The 19836-nt window shown below is 37.8% G+C and overlaps 3 protein-coding genes and 1 pseudogene across 5 annotated transcripts; 2 read left to right on the top strand and 2 right to left on the bottom strand.

Moving 5' to 3' along the window:
• Nucleotides 1-720: 720 nt before the first annotated feature.
• Nucleotides 721-3249, top strand: LOC136844578 (heat shock 70 kDa protein cognate 4-like; annotated as a pseudogene).
• Nucleotides 3250-5256: 2007 nt separating this feature from the next.
• LOC136844568 (heat shock 70 kDa protein cognate 4-like) lies at nucleotides 5257-7906 on the bottom strand. The gene is made up of 3 exons (XM_067113844.1): nucleotides 7754-7906; nucleotides 7284-7459; nucleotides 5257-7115 (listed from the first exon to the last, which is right to left on the bottom strand). The coding sequence occupies exons 2-3, from the start codon at nucleotides 7452-7454 to the stop codon at nucleotides 5385-5387; spliced, it is 1902 nt and encodes a 633-aa protein (XP_066969945.1). The 5' UTR covers nucleotides 7455-7459; nucleotides 7754-7906; the 3' UTR covers nucleotides 5257-5384.
• A 1168-nt stretch (nucleotides 7907-9074) lies between these two features.
• Nucleotides 9075-11704, top strand: LOC136844523 (heat shock 70 kDa protein cognate 4-like). 3 transcript variants are annotated; one of them, XM_067113830.1, is made up of 3 exons: nucleotides 9075-9204; nucleotides 9508-9679; nucleotides 9848-11704. In XM_067113830.1, the coding sequence occupies exons 2-3, from the start codon at nucleotides 9509-9511 to the stop codon at nucleotides 11585-11587; spliced, it is 1911 nt and encodes a 636-aa protein (XP_066969931.1). In that variant the 5' UTR covers nucleotides 9075-9204; nucleotide 9508; the 3' UTR covers nucleotides 11588-11704. The 3 variants fall into 3 exon arrangements, with proteins under 3 accessions (XP_066969931.1, XP_066969930.1, XP_066969932.1); XM_067113829.1 differs by having other exon boundaries at nucleotides 9076-9316; XM_067113831.1 differs by having other exon boundaries at nucleotides 9078-9179.
• Nucleotides 11705-12613: 909 nt separating this feature from the next.
• On the bottom strand, nucleotides 12614-19789 carry LOC136844557 (heat shock 70 kDa protein cognate 4-like). Its single transcript, XM_067113836.1, has 3 exons — nucleotides 19659-19789; nucleotides 14877-15048; nucleotides 12614-14516 (listed from the first exon to the last, which is right to left on the bottom strand). Exons 2-3 carry the CDS (start codon nucleotides 15045-15047, stop codon nucleotides 12777-12779), a joined length of 1911 nt encoding a protein of 636 aa, XP_066969937.1. The 5' UTR covers nucleotide 15048; nucleotides 19659-19789; the 3' UTR covers nucleotides 12614-12776.
• Between the last annotated feature and the right edge of the window lie 47 nt (nucleotides 19790-19836).

Raw genomic sequence — 19836 nt, 5'->3', positions numbered from 1 at the left:
TTAACCCATTTTTAAGATCTTTAATTTATTATTATTATTATTATTATTATTATTATTATTATTATTATTATTATTATTATTATTATTATTAATGACTTATTTTCATTTTTAGTCCCTGGCTCAGAATTCACTTTAAGATAAAAATTTTCATTTCTTTTCTATTCTCGGTTTCTTTGATGTTCCTGATAATGGTTTGCAAAGATTTTACCGCCTCATCTAAGTGGAATCTCTTTTTGCTTGATTATTCTCAAATATGCTTCGTACATATATAGTTTATTGATTTTACCCTATTTATAATTTACTTAATGCTCTTATTCATCTATCGTTTTAATTCATCTGTCTATTTATACATCTAATATTCATCGAAAGATCTGACACCGAAGTGCAACACCCCTGCCTGCAGCTATGAGCCCAAATAAAAACAATTTCTGAAATGATCACTAACTCAAGATATTACTCATGGCATCATGGACTGACGCAGTTCATTAATAAAAGTACCTAATACCTCTTCTTCTTCTTCTTTTAGTACCTGATTTTAATTGTAATGTTAAAAAAAAAGGTAAATTTTCTCTTTGCAATGGCGCGCGCGCTGGCAATAGGTCTAATGGTACAGGGCATCTTGGCAATCACTTCATTTAGCAGCAACAGCCCAGAGACTTCTAGACCACCTGTGCTTGAGTATATATTGGCAGAGGGGACGCTTGAGTGTTCAGTAACTCTCAAACGCTTGTAGCTAACACAGGCAGATAGCTGCGAACGAGGAAGCTTTGATAACTATTTTCGTGGTGGAAAATAGTATAATTCTGAATAACAGTTTCCTGACATCGAGGATTTTAAGAGTATAGACATTAGAGGTAAGTTTTATTGAGGAAATGTTTTCTTAAGTATTCTTGTTTATAAGTGGAATTTACAAGGAATTATATGCTATGGTCTTCCATCAAGTGTGTTGGAATACACTTGTAATGAATGAGACCAAAAGTAAGCAAAAGACTAAACAGCACACCTCTTTCAGAAATTATCAGTTGATATTAGTTTCCTCTTTATTGCCACAACAGAATGGAGACTCCAGCCATTGGCATTGACTTGGGAACCACCTACTCCTGCGTGGGCGTTTTCCAGCACGGAAAAGTGGAAATCATCGCCAACGACCAAGGAAACAGGACCACCCCTTCCTATGTGGCCTTCACGGACACTGAGAGACTCATAGGAGATGCTGCAAAGAATCAGGTAAGTGAAAGATTTACCACTATATATTCAAGCTGAAAAGATGCTCAATGTAGAAACTGTCCTTAAAAGCAATCTGGAAAACCTCTATGCAAATGTTAATAATAATACAAGTGTCCAAAGTTTTAAAAATCACAATAAATAGCAAGTGGTCATTTCCATTCCAGGTGGCCATGAACCCTAACAACACAGTGTTCGATGCAAAGCGCCTCAGTGGAAGGAAATTCGACGACCCAACAGTTCAGAGTGACATGAAACATTGGCCTTTCACTGTTGTCAGTGAAGGAGGAAAACCAAAGATGAAGGTGGAATTCAAAGGTGAGACAAAGACTTTCAACCCAGAAGAAATCTCTTCTATGGTACTGACTAAGATGAAGGAAACTGCAGAAGCCTATTTGGGAAAGACAGTCAAGGATACTGTCATCACAGTTCCTGCTTACTTCAATGACTCTCAGAGACAGGCAACTAAAGATGCTGGAGCTATTGCAGGACTCAATGTCCTTAGGATCATCAATGAACCAACAGCTGCTGCCATTTGCTTATGGACTTGATAAGAAAGTGGGCTTGAGAGGAGAAAGAATGTTCTTATTTTTGACCTTGGTGGTGGTACTTTCGATGTTTCCATTCTTAGTATTGATGAAGGCGTCTTTTGAAGTGAAAAGCTACAGCTGGTGATACACCTTGGTGGAGAAGACTTTGATAACAGAATGGTAAACCATTTCGTTCAAGAGTTTCAGCGTAAATACAAGAAGGACTTAACAACCAACAAAAGAGCAATTAGACGTCTTAGGACAGCATGTGAAGAGCAAAGAGGAACTCTATCTTCTTCTACGCAGGCTAGCATTGAAATTGACTCTTTTTTGAAGGCATTGACTTCTATACTTCCATTACAAGGGCTCGTTTTGATGAACTTTGCTCAGATCTCTTCAGAGGTACACTTGAGCCTGTAGAAAAAGCTCTGAGGGATGCAAAGCTAGACAAGGGAAGTATTGCAGAAATCGTCCTTGTTGGAGGATCTACTCGTATTCCTAAGATTCAAAAGCTACTTCAGGACTTCTTTAATGGAAAGGAACTGAATAAATCTATCAACCCAGATGAAGCTGTAGCTTATGGTGCTGCTGTACAGGGAGCTATCTTAAGAGGAGACCAATCTGAAGGGGTTAAAGATGTTTTGCTTCTGGACGTGGCCCCTCTTTCCCTAGGTATTGAAACTGCTGGAGGTGTTATGACTGCTCTTATCAAGAGGAACACTACAATTCCTACAAAACAGCAGCAGATCTTCACAACTTATGCAGATAACCAGCCAGGTGTTCTAATTCAGGTTTATGAAGGTGAACGTCCAATGACTAAGGATAATAATCTCTTGGGTAAATTCGAATTGAGTGGAATACCACCTGCTCCCAGAGGAGTACCTCAGATTGAAGTCACTTTTGACATTGACGCTAATGGAATTCTCAATGTTTCTGCAGTTGATAAGTCTACTGGAAAAGAAAATAAGATCACCATCACAAATGACAAAGGACGTCTGAGTAAGGAAGAAATCGAGAAGATGGTTAATGATGCTGAAAGGTACAAGGAAGAGGATGACAAGCAGAGAGAAAGAGTGGAAGCTAAGAATCGTCTTGAGTCAATGTGTTATAGCGTCAAGTCTGCAGTTTGTGAACCTTCAGTGGCAGACAAGTTGTCTGCTAATGAAAAACGATGTGTAGAGCAGAAAGCAGAAGAAACCCTTCGGTGGCTAGATGCAAATCAACTGGCAGAGAAGGAGGAGTTCGAATATCAGATGAATGAGTTAGAAAAAGTGTGGAGACCTTTGGCCAGCAAGGTCCATGGTCAGGGAGGCCATGGAGGCAATGCAGGTTGCCAGGGTAGAACTGGTGGTCCAACTGTCGAGGAGGTTGACTAATCCAAACATTTTTGCATTTCTCTGAAGTCATGTGCCTATTATTGACATGTTAATACATCTATGATTTTAAATGTTGGCTGGGAATTTTATGTTTTTATAATAAATAAATGAACAATGTATATTTACTTTCGTTATCATCTTAGGCTTATGGATGCTAGTCACTTATATGTCAAGTTCACAGTTTCCAAAATTTACTTCAAAGTTTAGAAGGTCATGCAGGCTTGTGGTTAATAAGCATTTGAAAGTAATGCCAAAAGCAACATTTATAGCATATGAAGAGGATAGCTAAACTAGGAGAATTTGAGTCTATATTAAAAGGAAGGGTCAGGTCATTGGCAAAAACACATATCACACCTGAATTCACTCCCATCTTTTTGGAGGCAGTTTTAGTCAGGCCTATCAGAAAACATTTGCCTTAGTTTATTTCTAAGTTCAATATGCTGATGCATCTCAGGGTTCCATTATCATATTCCTTGTTATCATTAGACAGCTAAAAGTGTTATACTTGTTAAGGAGATTAGAAGGAGAATTGCTCAGGAATCTCTTAAACAAACAAAGGCTCCTCCTTCTATTCAGGGTCACAGTCCAGTTTTAGATTATTGCCCATAAAAAGTTAGTGGTACTAAGATCTTCATAAGGGGCCTAGAGAAAGCTGATCTGAGAAGAGATTCCTCATCTTCATTTAATGGTTAGGACAAAAGGAGTTTAAAGAGCGTTGTTGAAGAATAGGAAGGAGAGTGCTACAGAGATTATTGAGCAGTATTTCTTGCTAAAAAGAAAACTGAGCAGCCACACATAGAAAATCTCCTCAGCTCAAAATTATACATTCTGCCACAAACAGGAATATGCCGGGCCCATTCAAAATGCTTGGACATATTAAAAACGTCAACAAAATATCCCCCAATGGCTTTTTTGAAGGAGGGAAGAAAGATTGTCAGCAAGTTGTTTTATGCAGAGTCCTTAAGGACGACCAGAGAGATGATTATAAGTTTCCAAGTGCTCTAGAAAGTGATCATTATGATGTCTTCAAATAATACTCATTCATTTTTTTAGATTATCGGAATTTGTTTTGACTCACTGATGCTCACACTCTCTATTATAACTAACTTATGTATAAGTCCTAACATATTTCACCAAGACCAAATGTTACTAAGACCAGATGTTGCCTAAACCCACTCATCAAGACATCAAAAGTGTAATGAACATATTACTGCCTCTAATTCACGGGTACAGTAGACTGAACCATAAAGGACACCAGGGTTAGAACCTGAGGCATATAAATATTTCTACTCTTCTTCTGTTATTATTTTCCTCTGTTCAGATAGTTCAAAAAACGGTTTGCCTTTATCCTCTAGAAGAAGCGTGTTTTTATATGGATCCTTTTGACTTTTTTTCAAATGTGCTGGGTCATTGAGGATGTGCATCATTTTTTTCCAAAGAATCACTTCTCTTCATAATGGTGACACCTTTCCCTTTATTTGGTCTAGAAAAATGAGTTCCTTGTCTTTACTCAAATTCCTCAGTGTTTTCATGTCATTTTGATCAAATAGCGATATACTAATTTCTTTCTTGCATTCATCAGTTGCGATAGAAAACAGATCTTTGGTGTCGTTAATAAACACTGCTTTTTTGTCAACACAGCTGAATAGTCATTCAACAGGTGCCAATAAACGTTAGCGGTACGATAAGGTACTTGAAAGGCTGACTTGTTCAAGAACTGGAAAACTTGCAAGAGAAATGATGCAGAAGTGTTTTTGTTTCGCCAAATTTTTCCAGATTAATTAAAGCTATCAAAGTCTTTACTCAGTAAAAAATAATGGTATTCTCAGCCTCAGAATTCATTAAATGTCAGTTTAAGTAAAAGGAACCATCATTTGCATTTGGGCACCCTATTTACAGTTTTGTTTATCTTATTTCTGTTTTTTTAAAGATGACTCTAAAGGTGGGCGGTTTCCTTTGATCCTAGACCTGACCTGAGTCTTTCATTTCATATGGCAATTCAAATACAGTGAGATTTATCCAATATTGATATGCCTCACTGAACATACAGTAATTAGGATGTTATACAAGAAATAGGAGACATACAAGAAAAATTCTGCTACTCAAGGTTAAAGGAAAAACAAGGCTTTAATTAAACATTTTGAGTGTATTTATTTATAAAAATGGAAAATACATTTTCTGCATACAATATAAAAGGTAGATAATATTCTTAACTTTATCTTCAAGCTCTGAAACAGTAAACAAAAATTCTCAATTAGTCAACCTCCTCGACAGTGGGACCACCAGTGCTACCCTGATAACCTGCATTGCCTGCATAGCCTCCTTGACCATGGACCTTGCTGGCTAAAGGTCTCCACAATTTTTCTAACTCATTCATCTGATATTCGAACTCTTCTTTCTCTGCCAGTTGATTTGCTTCCAGCCACCGAAGGGTTTCTTCTGCTTTCTGTTCCACACATCGTTTTTCATCAGCAGACAACTTGTCTGCCACTGAAGGCTCACAAACTGCAGACTTGATGCTATAACACATTGACTCAAGACGATTCTTAGCTTCCACTCTTTCTCTCTGCTTGTCATCCTCTTCCTTGTACCTTTCAGCATCATTAACCATCTTCTCGATTTCTTCCTTACTCAGACGTCCTTTGTCATTGGTGATGGTGATCTTATTTTCCTTTCCAGTAGACTTATCAACTGCAGAAACATTGAGAATTCCATTAGCGTCGATGTCAAAAGTGACTTCAATCTGAGGTACTCCTCTGGGAGCAGGTGGTATTCCACTCAGTTCAAATTTACCTAATAGATTATTGTCCTTAGTCATTGGACGTTCACCTTCATAAACCTGAATTAGAACACCTGGCTGGTTATCTGCATAAGTTGTGAAGATCTGCTGCTGTTTTGTAGGAATTGTAGTGTTCCTCTTGATAAGAGCAGTCATAACACCTCCAGCAGTTTCAATACCTAGGGAAAGAGGGGCCACGTCCAGAAGTAAGACATCTTTAACTCCTTCAGACTGGTCTCCTCTTAAGATAGCTCCCTGCACAGCAGCACCATAAGCTACAGCTTCATCTGGGTTGATGGATTTATTCAGTTCCTTTCCATTAAAGAAGTCCTGAAGTAGTTTCTGTATCTTGGGAATACGAGTAGATCCTCCAACAAGGACTATTTCTGCAATACTTCCCTTGTCTAGTTTTGCATCCCTCAGAGCTTTTTCTACAGGCTCAAGTGTACCTCTGAAGAGATCTGAGCAAAGTTCATCAAGAGCCCTTGTAATGGAAGTATAAGTCAATGCCTTCAAAAGAGAGTCAATTTCAATACTAGCCTGTGTAGAAGAAGATAGAGTCCTCTTTGCTCTTTCACATGCTGTCCTAAGACGCCTTATTGCTCGTTTGTTGGTTGTTAAGTCCTTCTTGTATTTACGCTGGAACTCTTGAACGAAATGGTTTACCATTCTGTTATCAAAGTCTTCTCCACCAAGGTGTGTATCACCAGCTGTAGCTTTCACTTCAAAGACGCCTTCATCAATACTAAGAATGGAAACATCAGTACCACCACCAAGGTCAAAAATAAGAACATTCTTTTCTCCTCTCAAGCCCACTTTCTTATCAAGTCCATAAGCAATGGCAGCAGCTGTTGGTTCATTGATGATCCTAAGGACACTGAGTCCTGCAACAGCTCCAGCATCTTTAGTTGCCTGTCTCTGAGAGTCATTGAAGTAAGCAGGAACTGTGATGACAGCATCCTTGACTGTCTTTCCCAAATAGGCTTCTGCAGTTTCCTTCATCTTAGTCAGTACCATAGAAGAGATTTCTTCTGGGTTGAAAGTCTTCGTCTCACCTTTGAATTCCACCTTCATCTTTGGTTTTCCTCCTTCACTGACAACAGTGAAAGGCCAGTGTTTCATGTCACTCTGAACTGTTGGGTCGTCGAATTTCCTTCCAATGAGGCGCTTTGCATCGAACACTGTATTGTTAGGGTTCATGGCCACCTGGAATGCAATTAAAGAATATTGTGAGTTTCTTAAGACGTGTGTTAGCATTTCTTTGCTTATGAAGCTCATAAAATATGTTGGAAGCATTACATCAGCAGCTAATATCTGAATCTTTTTCTTCTAATCTAAGTATCTTCTTTGCACATAAATTAGTCTTTCACCTACCTGATTCTTTGCAGCATCTCCTATGAGTCTCTCAGTGTCCGTGAAGGCCACATAGGAAGGGGTGGTCCTGTTTCCTTGGTCGTTGGCGATGATCTCCACTTTTCCGTGCTGGAAAACGCCCACGCAGGAGTAGGTGGTTCCCAAGTCAATGCCAATGGCTGGAGTGTCCATTCTGCCTGTATGATTAACATCGTTAATATACACTGTTCACTGTCATCAACTGTATTTTAAACTTTACTTATAATTTATGTCATTTGTATATAAAATCACACTAGCATTCTCCTAAACAGAAGCTATTTTTAACTGACTTGTTAATGTTGATCATATGCCTTCAAAATTATGAAAATTGCAAATTCAATTCACATCTGTATAAATGGGAAACCAGTATGTTCTCTGCATATCTGTAAACTTACTAACTAAAGTTCTGGAAAAGCTTTAAGTATTGGTTGAAGTATTTCCACGGAATTTACCTTACTATTTCCTGTCCTCTGATAACGCTGACAACAATTCCTGAGGCGATTCCCACCAAACTACGAATATCTGGGATTTTCGCACCAAGAGAAAGTTATATTCGCTCAGTGGCTTCCTGCTCGTATTAGCACTTGCTAGTTGCTATCGACTGAATGCGGCCTCTGCCTGTCCGCTCACTTATACCCGGGTGCAGGCGATCTAGAAGCCTCGAGGCGTTGCCATGGCCACCGATTCCGGAGAGGTGCCAAGATGAGTAACGTCACTCTAGCAGTTGCCACTGACTCAACTTGGAAAATGTGGCGTCACGGAAGAGTTTCTAGATTGATAGAATGATCTCGACGTTCGTTTTGTTTACTGTTAACGTTCTACCCATCATTTGTTATTAGTGGCATCTGGTAGAGAATTCTATGACTATGGTAAATACTATAATGTGGAGATTTCAGTGAATGATAACAACCAATAGATTTATATTTATTAGTCATATGAATAAAACGGCGTTTTCTTTACATTTAGCAATTTGATAAAGAAATAAAATTATTTTTGTTGATAATATCCACAAGAACATTGAATAAATATGGAAAGAAAAATAGCGTATATATTACTCTGAAGCAATGGCATTTACTAATCTGTTGTTACGATAGCGTCAAGAGATGATATACTGTATGATATGCCTGAGGGAATGGTGTGAAATTATAAAATTATATAATATATATATATATATATATATATATATATATATATATATATATATATATATATGTATATGTGTGTGTATGTATGTATATATGCATATATATATATGTGTGTGTGCGTGTGAGTGTATTTTGTTAATATGTGATGTATAATTTACAAATGCCACAATTGCGCAAAAGAAAAATGAACCTCTATTTCATTATTTACCGTAAATTTTCAGAAAAATATAACTTCTTCAGTTTTACTGAGTTTAGCCAGAGAAAGTTATGAATTTTCATTTTTAACTCTTAGCACATAAAGAGAAAATTCCTAATCATTCTCACACAAAAATACTCGGGAAGTAAATAAGAACAATTCAAGCATGGAAATATTCAAACGTTGATGAAATCACTGTGATTCATCACCAAAAAAGAACGATAGAAGTTCGAACACTTGACATTTTAAGTAGACAAACACATTCTTTATTTCTCTCAATTCGGTTTTTTAAAACTCAGATATCGTTTATTGCAATCAATGGCAACTAATCCTGTGAGGTAACGCAAGTTGGCAACACCTGCATCGGTGACCATAGCAACGCCTCGAGTCTTCTAGACCACCTGTGCCCGGGTATAAATGGGCATCGACGTTGCCGTTGCATTCAGTTGACAACAAGCAATCAGGGCAACCACAAGCACAAAACTGCGAAGCGAGCGAACTCCTCTTATTAAAGTGATCATCAGTAAACACAGTTGGGTAATCTTCTAAAAACTCGAATAGTGTAAGGAGCGATCTTAGTGAAACACTAAGAAGTTCGTACTATTTGCTTGGAGCGAAACACCTTTACTGTCTGCTGGCTTTGATTAGGAAGCGCTAGATTTAAAACTTTAAATGTAAGTTGACTACCAACATTCTTATGAACATTGAATATATATTTACAATTTATTAATCAAGAGCAAAATTTATGGAAGTGGAATGATACTTCAGTTATTTCCAAAAGTCACAAGAATGGACAATGGAAATACATTCATTCCTTCAAGCAGAAATGATGAGTTTTCAATAATTCACTTTTTCATAATTACAGAATGGAGACTCCAGCCATTGGTATTGACTTGGGAACCACCTACTCCTGCGTGGGCGTTTTCCAGCACGGAAAAGTGGAGATCATCGCCAACGACCAAGGAAACAGGACCACCCCTTCCTATGTGGCCTTCACGGACACTGAGAGACTCATAGGAGATGCTGCAAAGAATCAGGTAAGTGAAAGATTTACCACACTATATATTCAAGCTGAAAAAGATGCTCATTGTAGAAACTGTCCTTAAAAGCAATCTGGAAAACCTCTATGCAAATGTTAATAATAATACAAGTGTCCAAAGTTTTAAAAAATCACAATAAATAGCAAGTGGTCATTTCCATTCCAGGTGGCCATGAACCCTAACAACACAGTGTTCGATGCAAAGCGCCTCATTGGAAGGAAATTCGACGACCCAACAGTTCAGAGTGACATGAAACATTGGCCTTTCACTGTTGTCAGTGAAGGAGGAAAACCAAAGATGAAGGTGGAATTCAAAGGTGAGACAAAGACTTTCAACCCAGAAGAAATCTCTTCTATGGTACTGACTAAGATGAAGGAAACTGCAGAAGCCTATTTGGGAAAGACAGTCAAGGATGCTGTCATCACAGTTCCTGCTTACTTCAATGACTCTCAGAGACAGGCAACTAAAGATGCTGGAGCTATTGCAGGACTCAATGTCCTTAGGATCATCAATGAACCAACAGCTGCTGCCATTGCTTATGGACTTGATAAGAAAGTGGGCTTGAGAGGAGAAAAGAATGTTCTTATTTTTGACCTTGGTGGTGGTACTTTCGATGTTTCCATTCTTAGTATTGATGAAGGCGTCTTTGAAGTGAAAGCTACAGCTGGTGATACACACCTTGGTGGAGAAGACTTTGATAACAGAATGGTAAACCATTTCGTTCAAGAGTTCCAGCGTAAATACAAGAAGGACTTAACAACCAACAAACGAGCAATTAGACGTCTTAGGACAGCATGTGAAAGAGCAAAGAGGACTCTATCTTCTTCTACACAGGCTAGTATTGAAATTGACTCTCTTTTTGAAGGCATTGACTTCTATACTTCCATTACAAGGGCTCGTTTTGATGAACTTTGCTCAGACCTCTTCAGAGGTACACTTGAGCCTGTAGAAAAAGCTCTGAGGGATGCAAAGCTAGACAAGGGAAGTATTGCAGAAATAGTCCTTGTTGGAGGATCTACTCGTATTCCTAAGATTCAGAAACTGCTTCAGGACTTCTTTAATGGAAAGGAACTGAATAAATCTATCAACCCAGATGAAGCCGTGGCTTATGGTGCTGCTGTACAGGGAGCAATCTTAAGGGGAGACCAATCTGAAGGAGTTAAAGACGTCTTACTTCTAGATGTGGCCCCTCTTTCCCTAGGTATTGAAACTGCTGGAGGTGTTATGACTGCTCTTATCAAGAGGAACACTACAATTCCTACAAAACAGCAGCAGATCTTCACAACTTATGCAGATAACCAGCCAGGTGTTCTAATTCAGGTTTATGAAGGTGAACGTCCAATGACTAAAGACAATAATCTATTAGGTAAATTTGAACTGAGTGGAATACCACCTGCTCCCAGAGGAGTACCTCAGATTGAAGTCACTTTTGACATCGACGCTAATGGAATTCTCAATGTTTCTGCAGTTGATAAGTCTACTGGAAAGGAAAATAAGATCACCATCACCAATGACAAAGGACGTCTGAGTAAGGAAGAAATCGAGAAGATGGTTAATGATGCTGAAAGGTACAAGGAAGAGGATGACAAGCAGAGAGAAAGAGTGGAAGCTAAGAATCGTCTTGAGTCAATGTGTTATAGCGTCAAGTCTGCAGTTTTCAGAGTTTCAGTGGCAGACAAGTTGTCTGCTGATGAAAAACGATGTGTAGAGCAGAAAGCAGAAGAAACCCTTCGGTGGCTGGAAGCAAATCAACTGGCAGAGAAAGATGAGTTCGAATATCAGATGAATGAGTTAGAAAAAGTGTGGAGACCTTTAGCCAGCAAAGTCCATGGTCAAGGAGGCTATGCAGCTAATGCAGGTTATCAGGGTAGCGCTGGTGGTCCCAAAGTCGAGGAGGTTGACTAATAAAGATAATTTTCATGTTATCTACTCATGTTCCAAAAGATTTACACTGAATATTATTATGTAAAATCATTTTTATGGGAAATTTTACAATTTTATAAAATAAAATCTCTATTGTAATCTAATCTATAATTATCCTTTTAACTAGGTCAGTCAAACTGTTCTGTGTAATTGCACAGAAATATGACTACTTAAAATAGAGTTAAATCTTGTAAAATAATGAAATTAGGCAGATGTGTAAGGAACACCACCAATCCAGCTGAAATGACATTTCTGATGGCAACAATATCGGAACTTCGATTTAACAACACTTCATCATAAACTAATCAATTCTTGCCCATATACGGGTACAGTAAGGCTAACTGTCTCATAATGGAAGTTCACTGTCCAGCACATTCAAGTAATTCCATGGAAAAGTGACCATCTTACCGAGGCCTGTGTTCCCCATGAGAGAATCAAGAAGCATCCTAGATCATACTCAGTCCTTATTACCAGGATACTACTAAATACCTTTCATTTATTTAGAATGAGTCCTATTTGGGGACATGGTTGTGACAGACTTAGTTGCTGGCTTGATCCCTAAATCTAAATTACATCCATTTGTGTTTGGTAAATGTAGACTACTTACCACCAAGAACAGGATCATTTAAAAGTAAGGTTAACTTTACTTTCAGTCATTTCAAAAGGAAAGGGTCAATACATGCAACCAGATTTTCATTCGCCACGAAAGTGATTGGTTAGAGTTTTCAAATAAAATGGTTTGGCTGCTGAAATCTTGGCTTAGAGGTTGAGAGTGAAAACTAGGTTCAAGCTTGCAGGCTCTCACAACCTCGTCCTTCTACCCATTTTTTCCTTTAAAAGTTCATCTTCTTCCTGTTATCGTGAGTTTCTTCCCTCCGAAACAAATACAATTCCCACATTCCTTTTTATTTTAAAGTCCTGTGATATACCATGAGTCACCAAAATCAAACATTTCCAGAGCTCTGTTCTCTAATAAACAGAAAAGGTAAGTGAGTGAAACTCTACACAAAGAGTATTTCTGAGAGTTTTATTATCTAAAATAGAGAAACATTCTACAATAAATAGATAAAGATGTAGCTTCATATGACAGAAGAATGGAATGTACTGGAGTTAATATCTGAAAAAACTGAATATTGTCTGTAAAGGAATTGACGCTGGAAACTGATATGACTTAATCAACCTCTTCCACAGTTGGACCTTTCGCCCCAGCACCTCCATAGGACCCATCAAAACCTCTGGCAGTTCCATGAATTTTGGCAGACAGAGGCTGCCACACTTTTTCCAGCTCTTTCATTCGGTGGTCAAACTCTTCTTTCTCTGCCAGCTGGTTTCCATCCAGCCACCTCAAAGTCTCTTCAACCTTCTTCTCTATTGACCGTTTTTCATCTGCGGACAGTTTTTCCGTCACTGATGAGTCAGAGAGAGAAGATTTGATGCTGAAACAAAATGATTCTAGGCGGTTCTTAGTGTCGATTTTCAGGCGCTGTTTTGAGTCTTCTTCTTGGTATTTTTCTGCATCGCTGACCATCCTGTCTATCTCCTCTTTGCTGAGACGCCCTTTGTCATTGGTTATGGTGATCTTGCTTTCCTTTCTGGTGGCCTTTTCGAAAGCAAAGACGTTCAAGATGCCGTTTGCATCAATGTCAAAAGTGACTTCAACTTGAGGAACACCTCTTGGTGCTGGGGGTATGCCACTCAGTTCGAACTTGCCGAGCAGGTTGTTATCCTTGGTCATTGCACGTTCACCTTCAAAAACTTTGATGAGCACTCCAGGCTGATTGTTAGCATAAGTTGTAAATATCTGCTTTTGTTTTGTGGGAATGGTGGTGTTACGTTTGATGAGAGGTGTCATGACGCCACCCGCTGTTTCAATTCCTAGGGACAAAGGTGTAACATCAAGTAACAAAACATCTTTGACACCTTCTGATTGGTCTCCTTTCAAAATGGCTCCTTGTACAGCAGCACCATAAGCAACTGCTTCATCTGGGTTGATGGACTTATTAAGGTCCTTGCCATTGAAAAAGTCCTGGAGAAGTTTTTGGATTTTAGGAATGCGTGTGGACCCTCCTACTAATACAATCTCATCAATGCCCCCCTTGTCAATCTTAGCATCACGTAATGCTTTTTCAACTGGGTCTAAAGTACCTCGAAATAGATCAGAACAGAGCTCTTCGAACCGAGCTCGGGTGATGGACGTGTAAAAGTCAATGCCATCATAGAGAGAGTCAATTTCTATAGTGGCTTGAGTTGACGAGGATAGCGTCCTTTTGGCTCTCTCACAAGCAGTCCTCAAGCGCCTGAGTGACCTTTTGTTGACGGTCATATCCTTCCTGTACTTTCGTTCAAATTCCTGTGCAAAGTGAGTGACCAGTCTGCTGTCGAAATCTTCCCCACCAAGATGTGTGTCACCAGCTGTTGATTTGACCTCAAAAACCCCTTCGTCAATACTTAGTACGGACACATCAAATGTTCCTCCACCTAAGTCAAATATTAGGACATTCCGCTCACCCACCACACCACCTTTCTTGTCCAGGCCATAGGCAATCGCAGCAGCTGTAGGCTCGTTGATGATTCTGAGGACGTTTATGCCGGCAATGGTCCCAGCATCTTTTGTAGCCTGTCTCTGGGAATCGTTGAAGTAAGCGGGGACGGTGATGACAGCATCCTTTACGGTCTGACCGAGAAAGGCTTCCGCTGTCTCTTTCATCTTGATCAGCACCATGGAGGATATTTCCTCCGGATTAAAAGTTTTCGTTTCACCTCTAAATTCGACTTGTAGCTTGGGTCTGTCCTCATCGCTGACGACAGTAAATGGCCAGTGGCGCATGTCGTTCTGGACTGAGGAGTCGCTAAATTTTCTGCCAATCAATCTCTTTGCGTCAAAGACTGTGTTGATGGGATTCATTGCTACCTGGAAAAAGTGAAAAATTAAGTCATTAATTCTACTTTATTTACATATAAGGACGACGTGCTATTCAGATTAAGATAATAATCATCTGTATTTACTCTTCTCAGAAATGCCCGGTTAGGAGTACACTTGTGTTTTACTAGAGAAGGAGTGTTCAGTAGCCTGAAAAGAATATCGCTTGACCTGCAATAGCGAACAGTCTTATCATCACTGAGTCCTGAAGGATGCAAGGTCTACAGAAAACCAGAAAATTCTGACTACTAGTGAATAACGTTCAAACAGTCGTAATTTTATAAACATCTGCCATCGTGCAAGATAATGTTCTCTAAGTACTGCCTTGAATTGTCATTTGTTCAAACTAACTTGATTTTTAGCTGCTTCTCCTATGAGTCTCTCGGTGTCCGTGAAGGCCACATAGGAAGGGGTGGTCCTGTTTCCTTGGTCGTTGGCGATGATTTCCACTTTTCCGTGGTAGAATACGCCCACGCAGGAGTAGGTGGTTCCCAAGTCAATACCGATGGCTGGAGCTTCCATTCTGTTGATGGGAAAAAGCCTGAAGAATTTCCATTCTGCTGATGGGAAAGTGATTAAAGAATTTCCATTCTGCTGATGGGAAAATGACTAAAGAATTTCTGTTCTGTTGATGCAAACATGACTAAAGAATTTCCATTCTACTGGTGGGAAAATGACTAAAGAATTTCCATTCTACTGATGGGAAAAATGACTAAAGAATTTCCATTCTGCTGATGGGAAAATGACTACAGAATTTCTGTACTATTGATGGGAAACATGACTAAAGAATTTCCATTTTACTGGTGGGAAAATGAGTAAAGAATTTCCATTCTGTTGATGGGGAACAAGGACTTAGAAATTTGATTCAGTTGATGGAATACTGTAAAATGGGAAAAATGCCTGAAGAATTTCCATTCTGCTGATGGGAAAAATTACTAAAGAATTTCCTCCTGCAGATGGGAAAATTAATAAAGAATTTTTATTCTACTGACGGGAAAAATTACTAAAGCATTTCCATTCTGCTGATGGGAAAAATGACTAAAGAATTTCTTTTCTGTTTATGTGAAAAAAGGATTTAAACTCCATTTTGTTGATGGGAAACATGACTAAAGATTTTTCATTCTGCTGATGGGAAAATGACTAAAGAATTCCCATTCTGCTGATGGGAAAATGACTCATGAATTTCTGTTCTGTTGATAGGAAACATGGCTAAAATATTTCCATTCTGTTGATGGGAAAAATGACTAAAGAATTTCTGTTCTGTTGATGGGAAACATAGCTATAGAATTTCCATTCTGTTGATGGGAAAATGACTGAAGAATTTCTGTTCTGTTGATGGGAAACATGACTAAAGAATTTCCATTCTGCTGATGGGAAAATGACTGAAGAATTTCTGTTCTGTTGATGGGAAACATGACTAAAGAATTTCCATTCTGCTGATGGGAAAATGACTGAAGAATTTCTGTTCTGTTGATGGGAAACATGACTAAAGAATTTCCATTCTGCTGATCGGAAAATAACGAAAGAATTTACATTCTGTTCATGGGGAAAAAGGAATTAGGAAATTTGTTTAAGTTGATGGAATAAAATTGGAAAAATGCCTGAAGAATTTTCAATCTGCTGATGGGAAAAATTACTAGGGAATTTCCATTGTGCTGATGGGAAAATTCCTAAAGAATTTTTATTCTACTGAAGGGAAAACTGACTAAAGAATTTCTTTTCTGTTCTGTTGATGGGAAACATGACTAAAGAATTTCCATTCTGCCGATGGGAAAAATGACTTAAGAAATTCCATTCTGTTGATGGGAGCAATGATTTTTTGATGGGGAGAAATGCCTGAAGAAATTCCATTCTGCTGGTAGGAAAAATGGACAGAAGAATTTCCATTCTCCTGATTGGAGAATTAGCTAAAGAATTTCTGTTCTGCTGATGGGAAAGAAGCCTAAACGACGTTTATTCTGCCGATGGGAAAATATGGTTATTGGATCTGGGTTCTATTGATGGGAAATGTTAAATGATTTCCATTCTGTTGTGAAAATGCGCTGAAATCATTTACATCCAGTTCGCAGACAAAAAAGGATTAAAATAATTTTTACTCTTTAAATGAAAAAAACGCTCATACTCATACTGATAACTGAATAAAAACTGCTTAAATAGTTCCCATTGTGTTGTTGGAGAACCGGTATATATATCAGTTTCCCTGTTCTTTCGAAATGCCACTGATTGTTTTATTGCAGAAGGATTGTGTCATGCTGAAATAAAGAATATTATTATTATTATTATTATTATTATTATTATTATTATTATTATTATTATTATCTTTGGTCGTGTCTTCGAAAAACAGAAACTTAAAACTGTCAGTGGAAAGACAAAGCTTTTGCAGTGTAAATAGTTGGTCACCCTGAAGTTGGTTTGGTTTCTCTCTCTCTCTCTCTCTCTCTCTCTCTCTCTCTCTCTCTCTCTCTCTCTAAAAAAAAATGTTGACGAAAAGGAAAGGGGGATTCATATTAAGTGTGTCAGGTCTATGGCTACTTAGACTATAGAGCGCCGATTTGCTTGTCACAATTATGAGCAGAGAGTCATCCCCCCAAGCTCTCTCTCTCTCTCTCTCTCTCTCTCTCTCTCTCTCTCTCTCTCTCTCTCTCTCTCGCTCTCTCTCTAAAAGAAAAGGTTGAAGAAAAGGGATTCTGTCATGCTGAAATAAAGATATTATTATTATTATTATTATTATTATTATTATTATTATTATTATTATTATTATTATTATTATTATTATTATATCTTTTGCCTCATCATTGAAAAACAGAAACTCTAAAAAACGGTTGATGAAAAGGGATTGTGTCATGCTGAAATAAAGAATATATTATTATTATTATTATTATTATTATTATTATTATTATTATTATTGAAAAACAGAAACTCTAAAGAAAGGTTGACGAAAAGGAAAGGGGGTTTCATATCAAGCGTGTCAGGTCTAGGCTACTTAGAACTACAGAGCGCCGATTTGCTCTCTCTCTCTCTCTCTCTCTCTCTCTCTCTCTCTCTCTCTCTCTCTCTCTCTCTCTCTTTAAAATTAAATGTGTCGGGCCTATAGGCTGCTTAGATTCCATTGGCCTTCAGAAATAAAAAACTTCGGTCAGACGACATTCATTTGTTTTTTATCGTTTTCATTTAGGTTTGGTTTGTTTACAATAAACAATTACAAGAGACAGGCAGACATACAGACAGACTGACTGATAGACAAACAGAAATCAACTAAAATGATGAACGAGGTTTTCCGTAGACCATTAAATTGAAAAAGCACGACTGGAAATTAGAAAATAAATAAACAGATAAATAAATAAATAAGTAAATAGGCAAATAAATAAATAAATAAAGAAGCATTACAAACGCTACAGAGCCTTTGGAATACAAAAAAAAATAAAGTGTTACAAAAAACAAAGCCTGGAAAATCCACAAAGGATGAAGCATTGCAAAAATAAAAAATAGCAAAGCACAAGATATCAACAAAAAATCAAGAATAGAATATTAAAGGAACCGAAGTGTAAAAAAAAAAAAATCGGCGAGAAGATGGCAGCACTCACGCGCAAGTATGTATAAGAACAGATGTCTATACTTATGTACAGGATGTGAATTTCGTTACTAGACCCAGAAAAGGGTCAACCTTCCTTAAAGCTTCATATCTCGCTCTCTCTCTCTCTCTCTCTCTCTACATACATACATACATACATACATACATACATATATATATATATATATATATATATATATATATATATATATATATATATATATATATATATATATATATATATATATGTGTGTGTATTTATATATAAATACATATATAATATATATACAGTAAATATATATATATGTATATATATAATATATATATACAGTATATACATATGTCTGTGTATGTGTATGTGCCTGCATGTATTAATGCGTACGTGTAACGCCCCCTGTATGCACTGAAGCATGTTTGAATATTACATGCATTTTAATTTGCATAAATATTCATCCAGCGCCGAAACTTCATGACGCATTATTCTCTCTCTCTCTCTCTCTCTCTCTCTCTCTCTCTCTCTCTCTCTCTCTCTCTCTCTCTCTCTCTCTCAGTTTAGTTTAAACTACTTAATTCTCTTCTCTCTCTCTGAAAATACTCAGCTACTTAACTGCGACGAAAGAGAGAGAGAGAGAGAGAGAGAGAGAGAGAGAGAATAACGTACTATGCAGCTTATTGATAAGTAGCAACCAGTAGCATGAGTTATTGTCAGTTTAGATTAAGTAGTAGGCATCAACTAGACACCTATACTATAGAAGGTGTTGAAGGGGTTTAAGGGGCTTTATATGGACCTCAGAACTCGGTCAGACCAACCCAGAAGAATCAATAGCCCACTGCAACGTCGTCCCTCCGTCGTGTGGGGGTGGGAGGTAGGGGGGGGAAGTCGACTGCAAAGTAATCACTGCGGTCTTTCAGAAACTGTGCTTCGTTGTTTCTCCTTCCGTTGTTTATTTCTTTTATTTTTTTTCATTTTCTCTCTTTAATTCCTGTTTATTTTTCTGTCTTTATTTCGATTTTACTATCCCCTTTTATCTTCGTTATTTCGTTGGTTCCCGTATGTTTATTCTTATCTATTTTCTTTTGATATTTTGATCAAGTTTTTTTAGATTTTTCGAGTGATTTAAAATTTTACGTCTACGCCTACCCAGCGCTCATGTGCCGAGAGAGAGAGAGAGAGAGAGAGAGAGAGAGAGAGAGAGAGAGAGAGAGAGAGAGAGATTAAAAAATCAAATTTGTCGCCAGAATTTATTATTTATTATTTCAAAATATTTCTCAGCAAGAAACGTTACTTTCTCAGCACGTATAATTCCTTAAACTAAGAATATGTGTATATATATGTTGTGTGTATATATATGTGTATATATATATATATATATATATATATATATATATATATATATATATATATATATATATATATATATATATATATATATATGGCTCGATGACCACTGCCGGACGCCTGACGCCAAAGAGTCAAAACTCACACTCAGTCAACCAGCCATCTCGTTCTCACTCACTCACTCGTGACCGAGTAAATCTTAAAGACGAAACAAAAGACTTACTCGTCTTTTTTTCAAACGCAAGTACTAATAACAAGAGATTACAATGAACAATACAAAAGCCCCTCTCGTAAGATATATATCTGTCACGTTCTTCTTCTTCCTCCGACGCACTCTGAGAGGTTTGCACTACTGGCGGCAAAAGCACTATACCCTCAGATATATACAACACCTCCCCCCC

The sequence above is a fragment of the Macrobrachium rosenbergii genome, chromosome 2 (assembly GCF_040412425.1).
Source record: "Macrobrachium rosenbergii isolate ZJJX-2024 chromosome 2, ASM4041242v1, whole genome shotgun sequence".
Classification (NCBI taxonomy): Eukaryota; Metazoa; Arthropoda; class Malacostraca; order Decapoda; family Palaemonidae; genus Macrobrachium; species Macrobrachium rosenbergii.
This window is presented reverse-complemented; position numbering and strand designations above follow the sequence as displayed.

What these genes read in the sequence shown, in the direction of transcription:
- LOC136844523 (XM_067113830.1), top strand. Translation starts at nt 9,509, where the DNA reads ATGGAGACTCCAGCCATTGGTATTGACTTGGGAACCACCTACTCCTGC. An exon ending in GAGATGCTGCAAAGAATCAG is followed by an intron (nt 9,680 to 9,847) that starts GTAAGTGAAAGA and finishes TTTCCATTCCAG; the next exon opens with GTGGCCATGAACCCTAACAA.
- LOC136844568 (XM_067113844.1), bottom strand. Translation starts at nt 7,454, where the DNA reads ATGGACACTCCAGCCATTGGCATTGACTTGGGAACCACCTACTCCTGC. An exon ending in GAGATGCTGCAAAGAATCAG is followed by an intron (nt 7,116 to 7,283) that starts GTAGGTGAAAGA and finishes ATTGCATTCCAG; the next exon opens with GTGGCCATGAACCCTAACAA.
- LOC136844557 (XM_067113836.1), bottom strand. Translation starts at nt 15,047, where the DNA reads ATGGAAGCTCCAGCCATCGGTATTGACTTGGGAACCACCTACTCCTGC. An exon ending in GAGAAGCAGCTAAAAATCAA is followed by an intron (nt 14,517 to 14,876) that starts GTTAGTTTGAAC and finishes CACTTTTTCCAG; the next exon opens with GTAGCAATGAATCCCATCAA.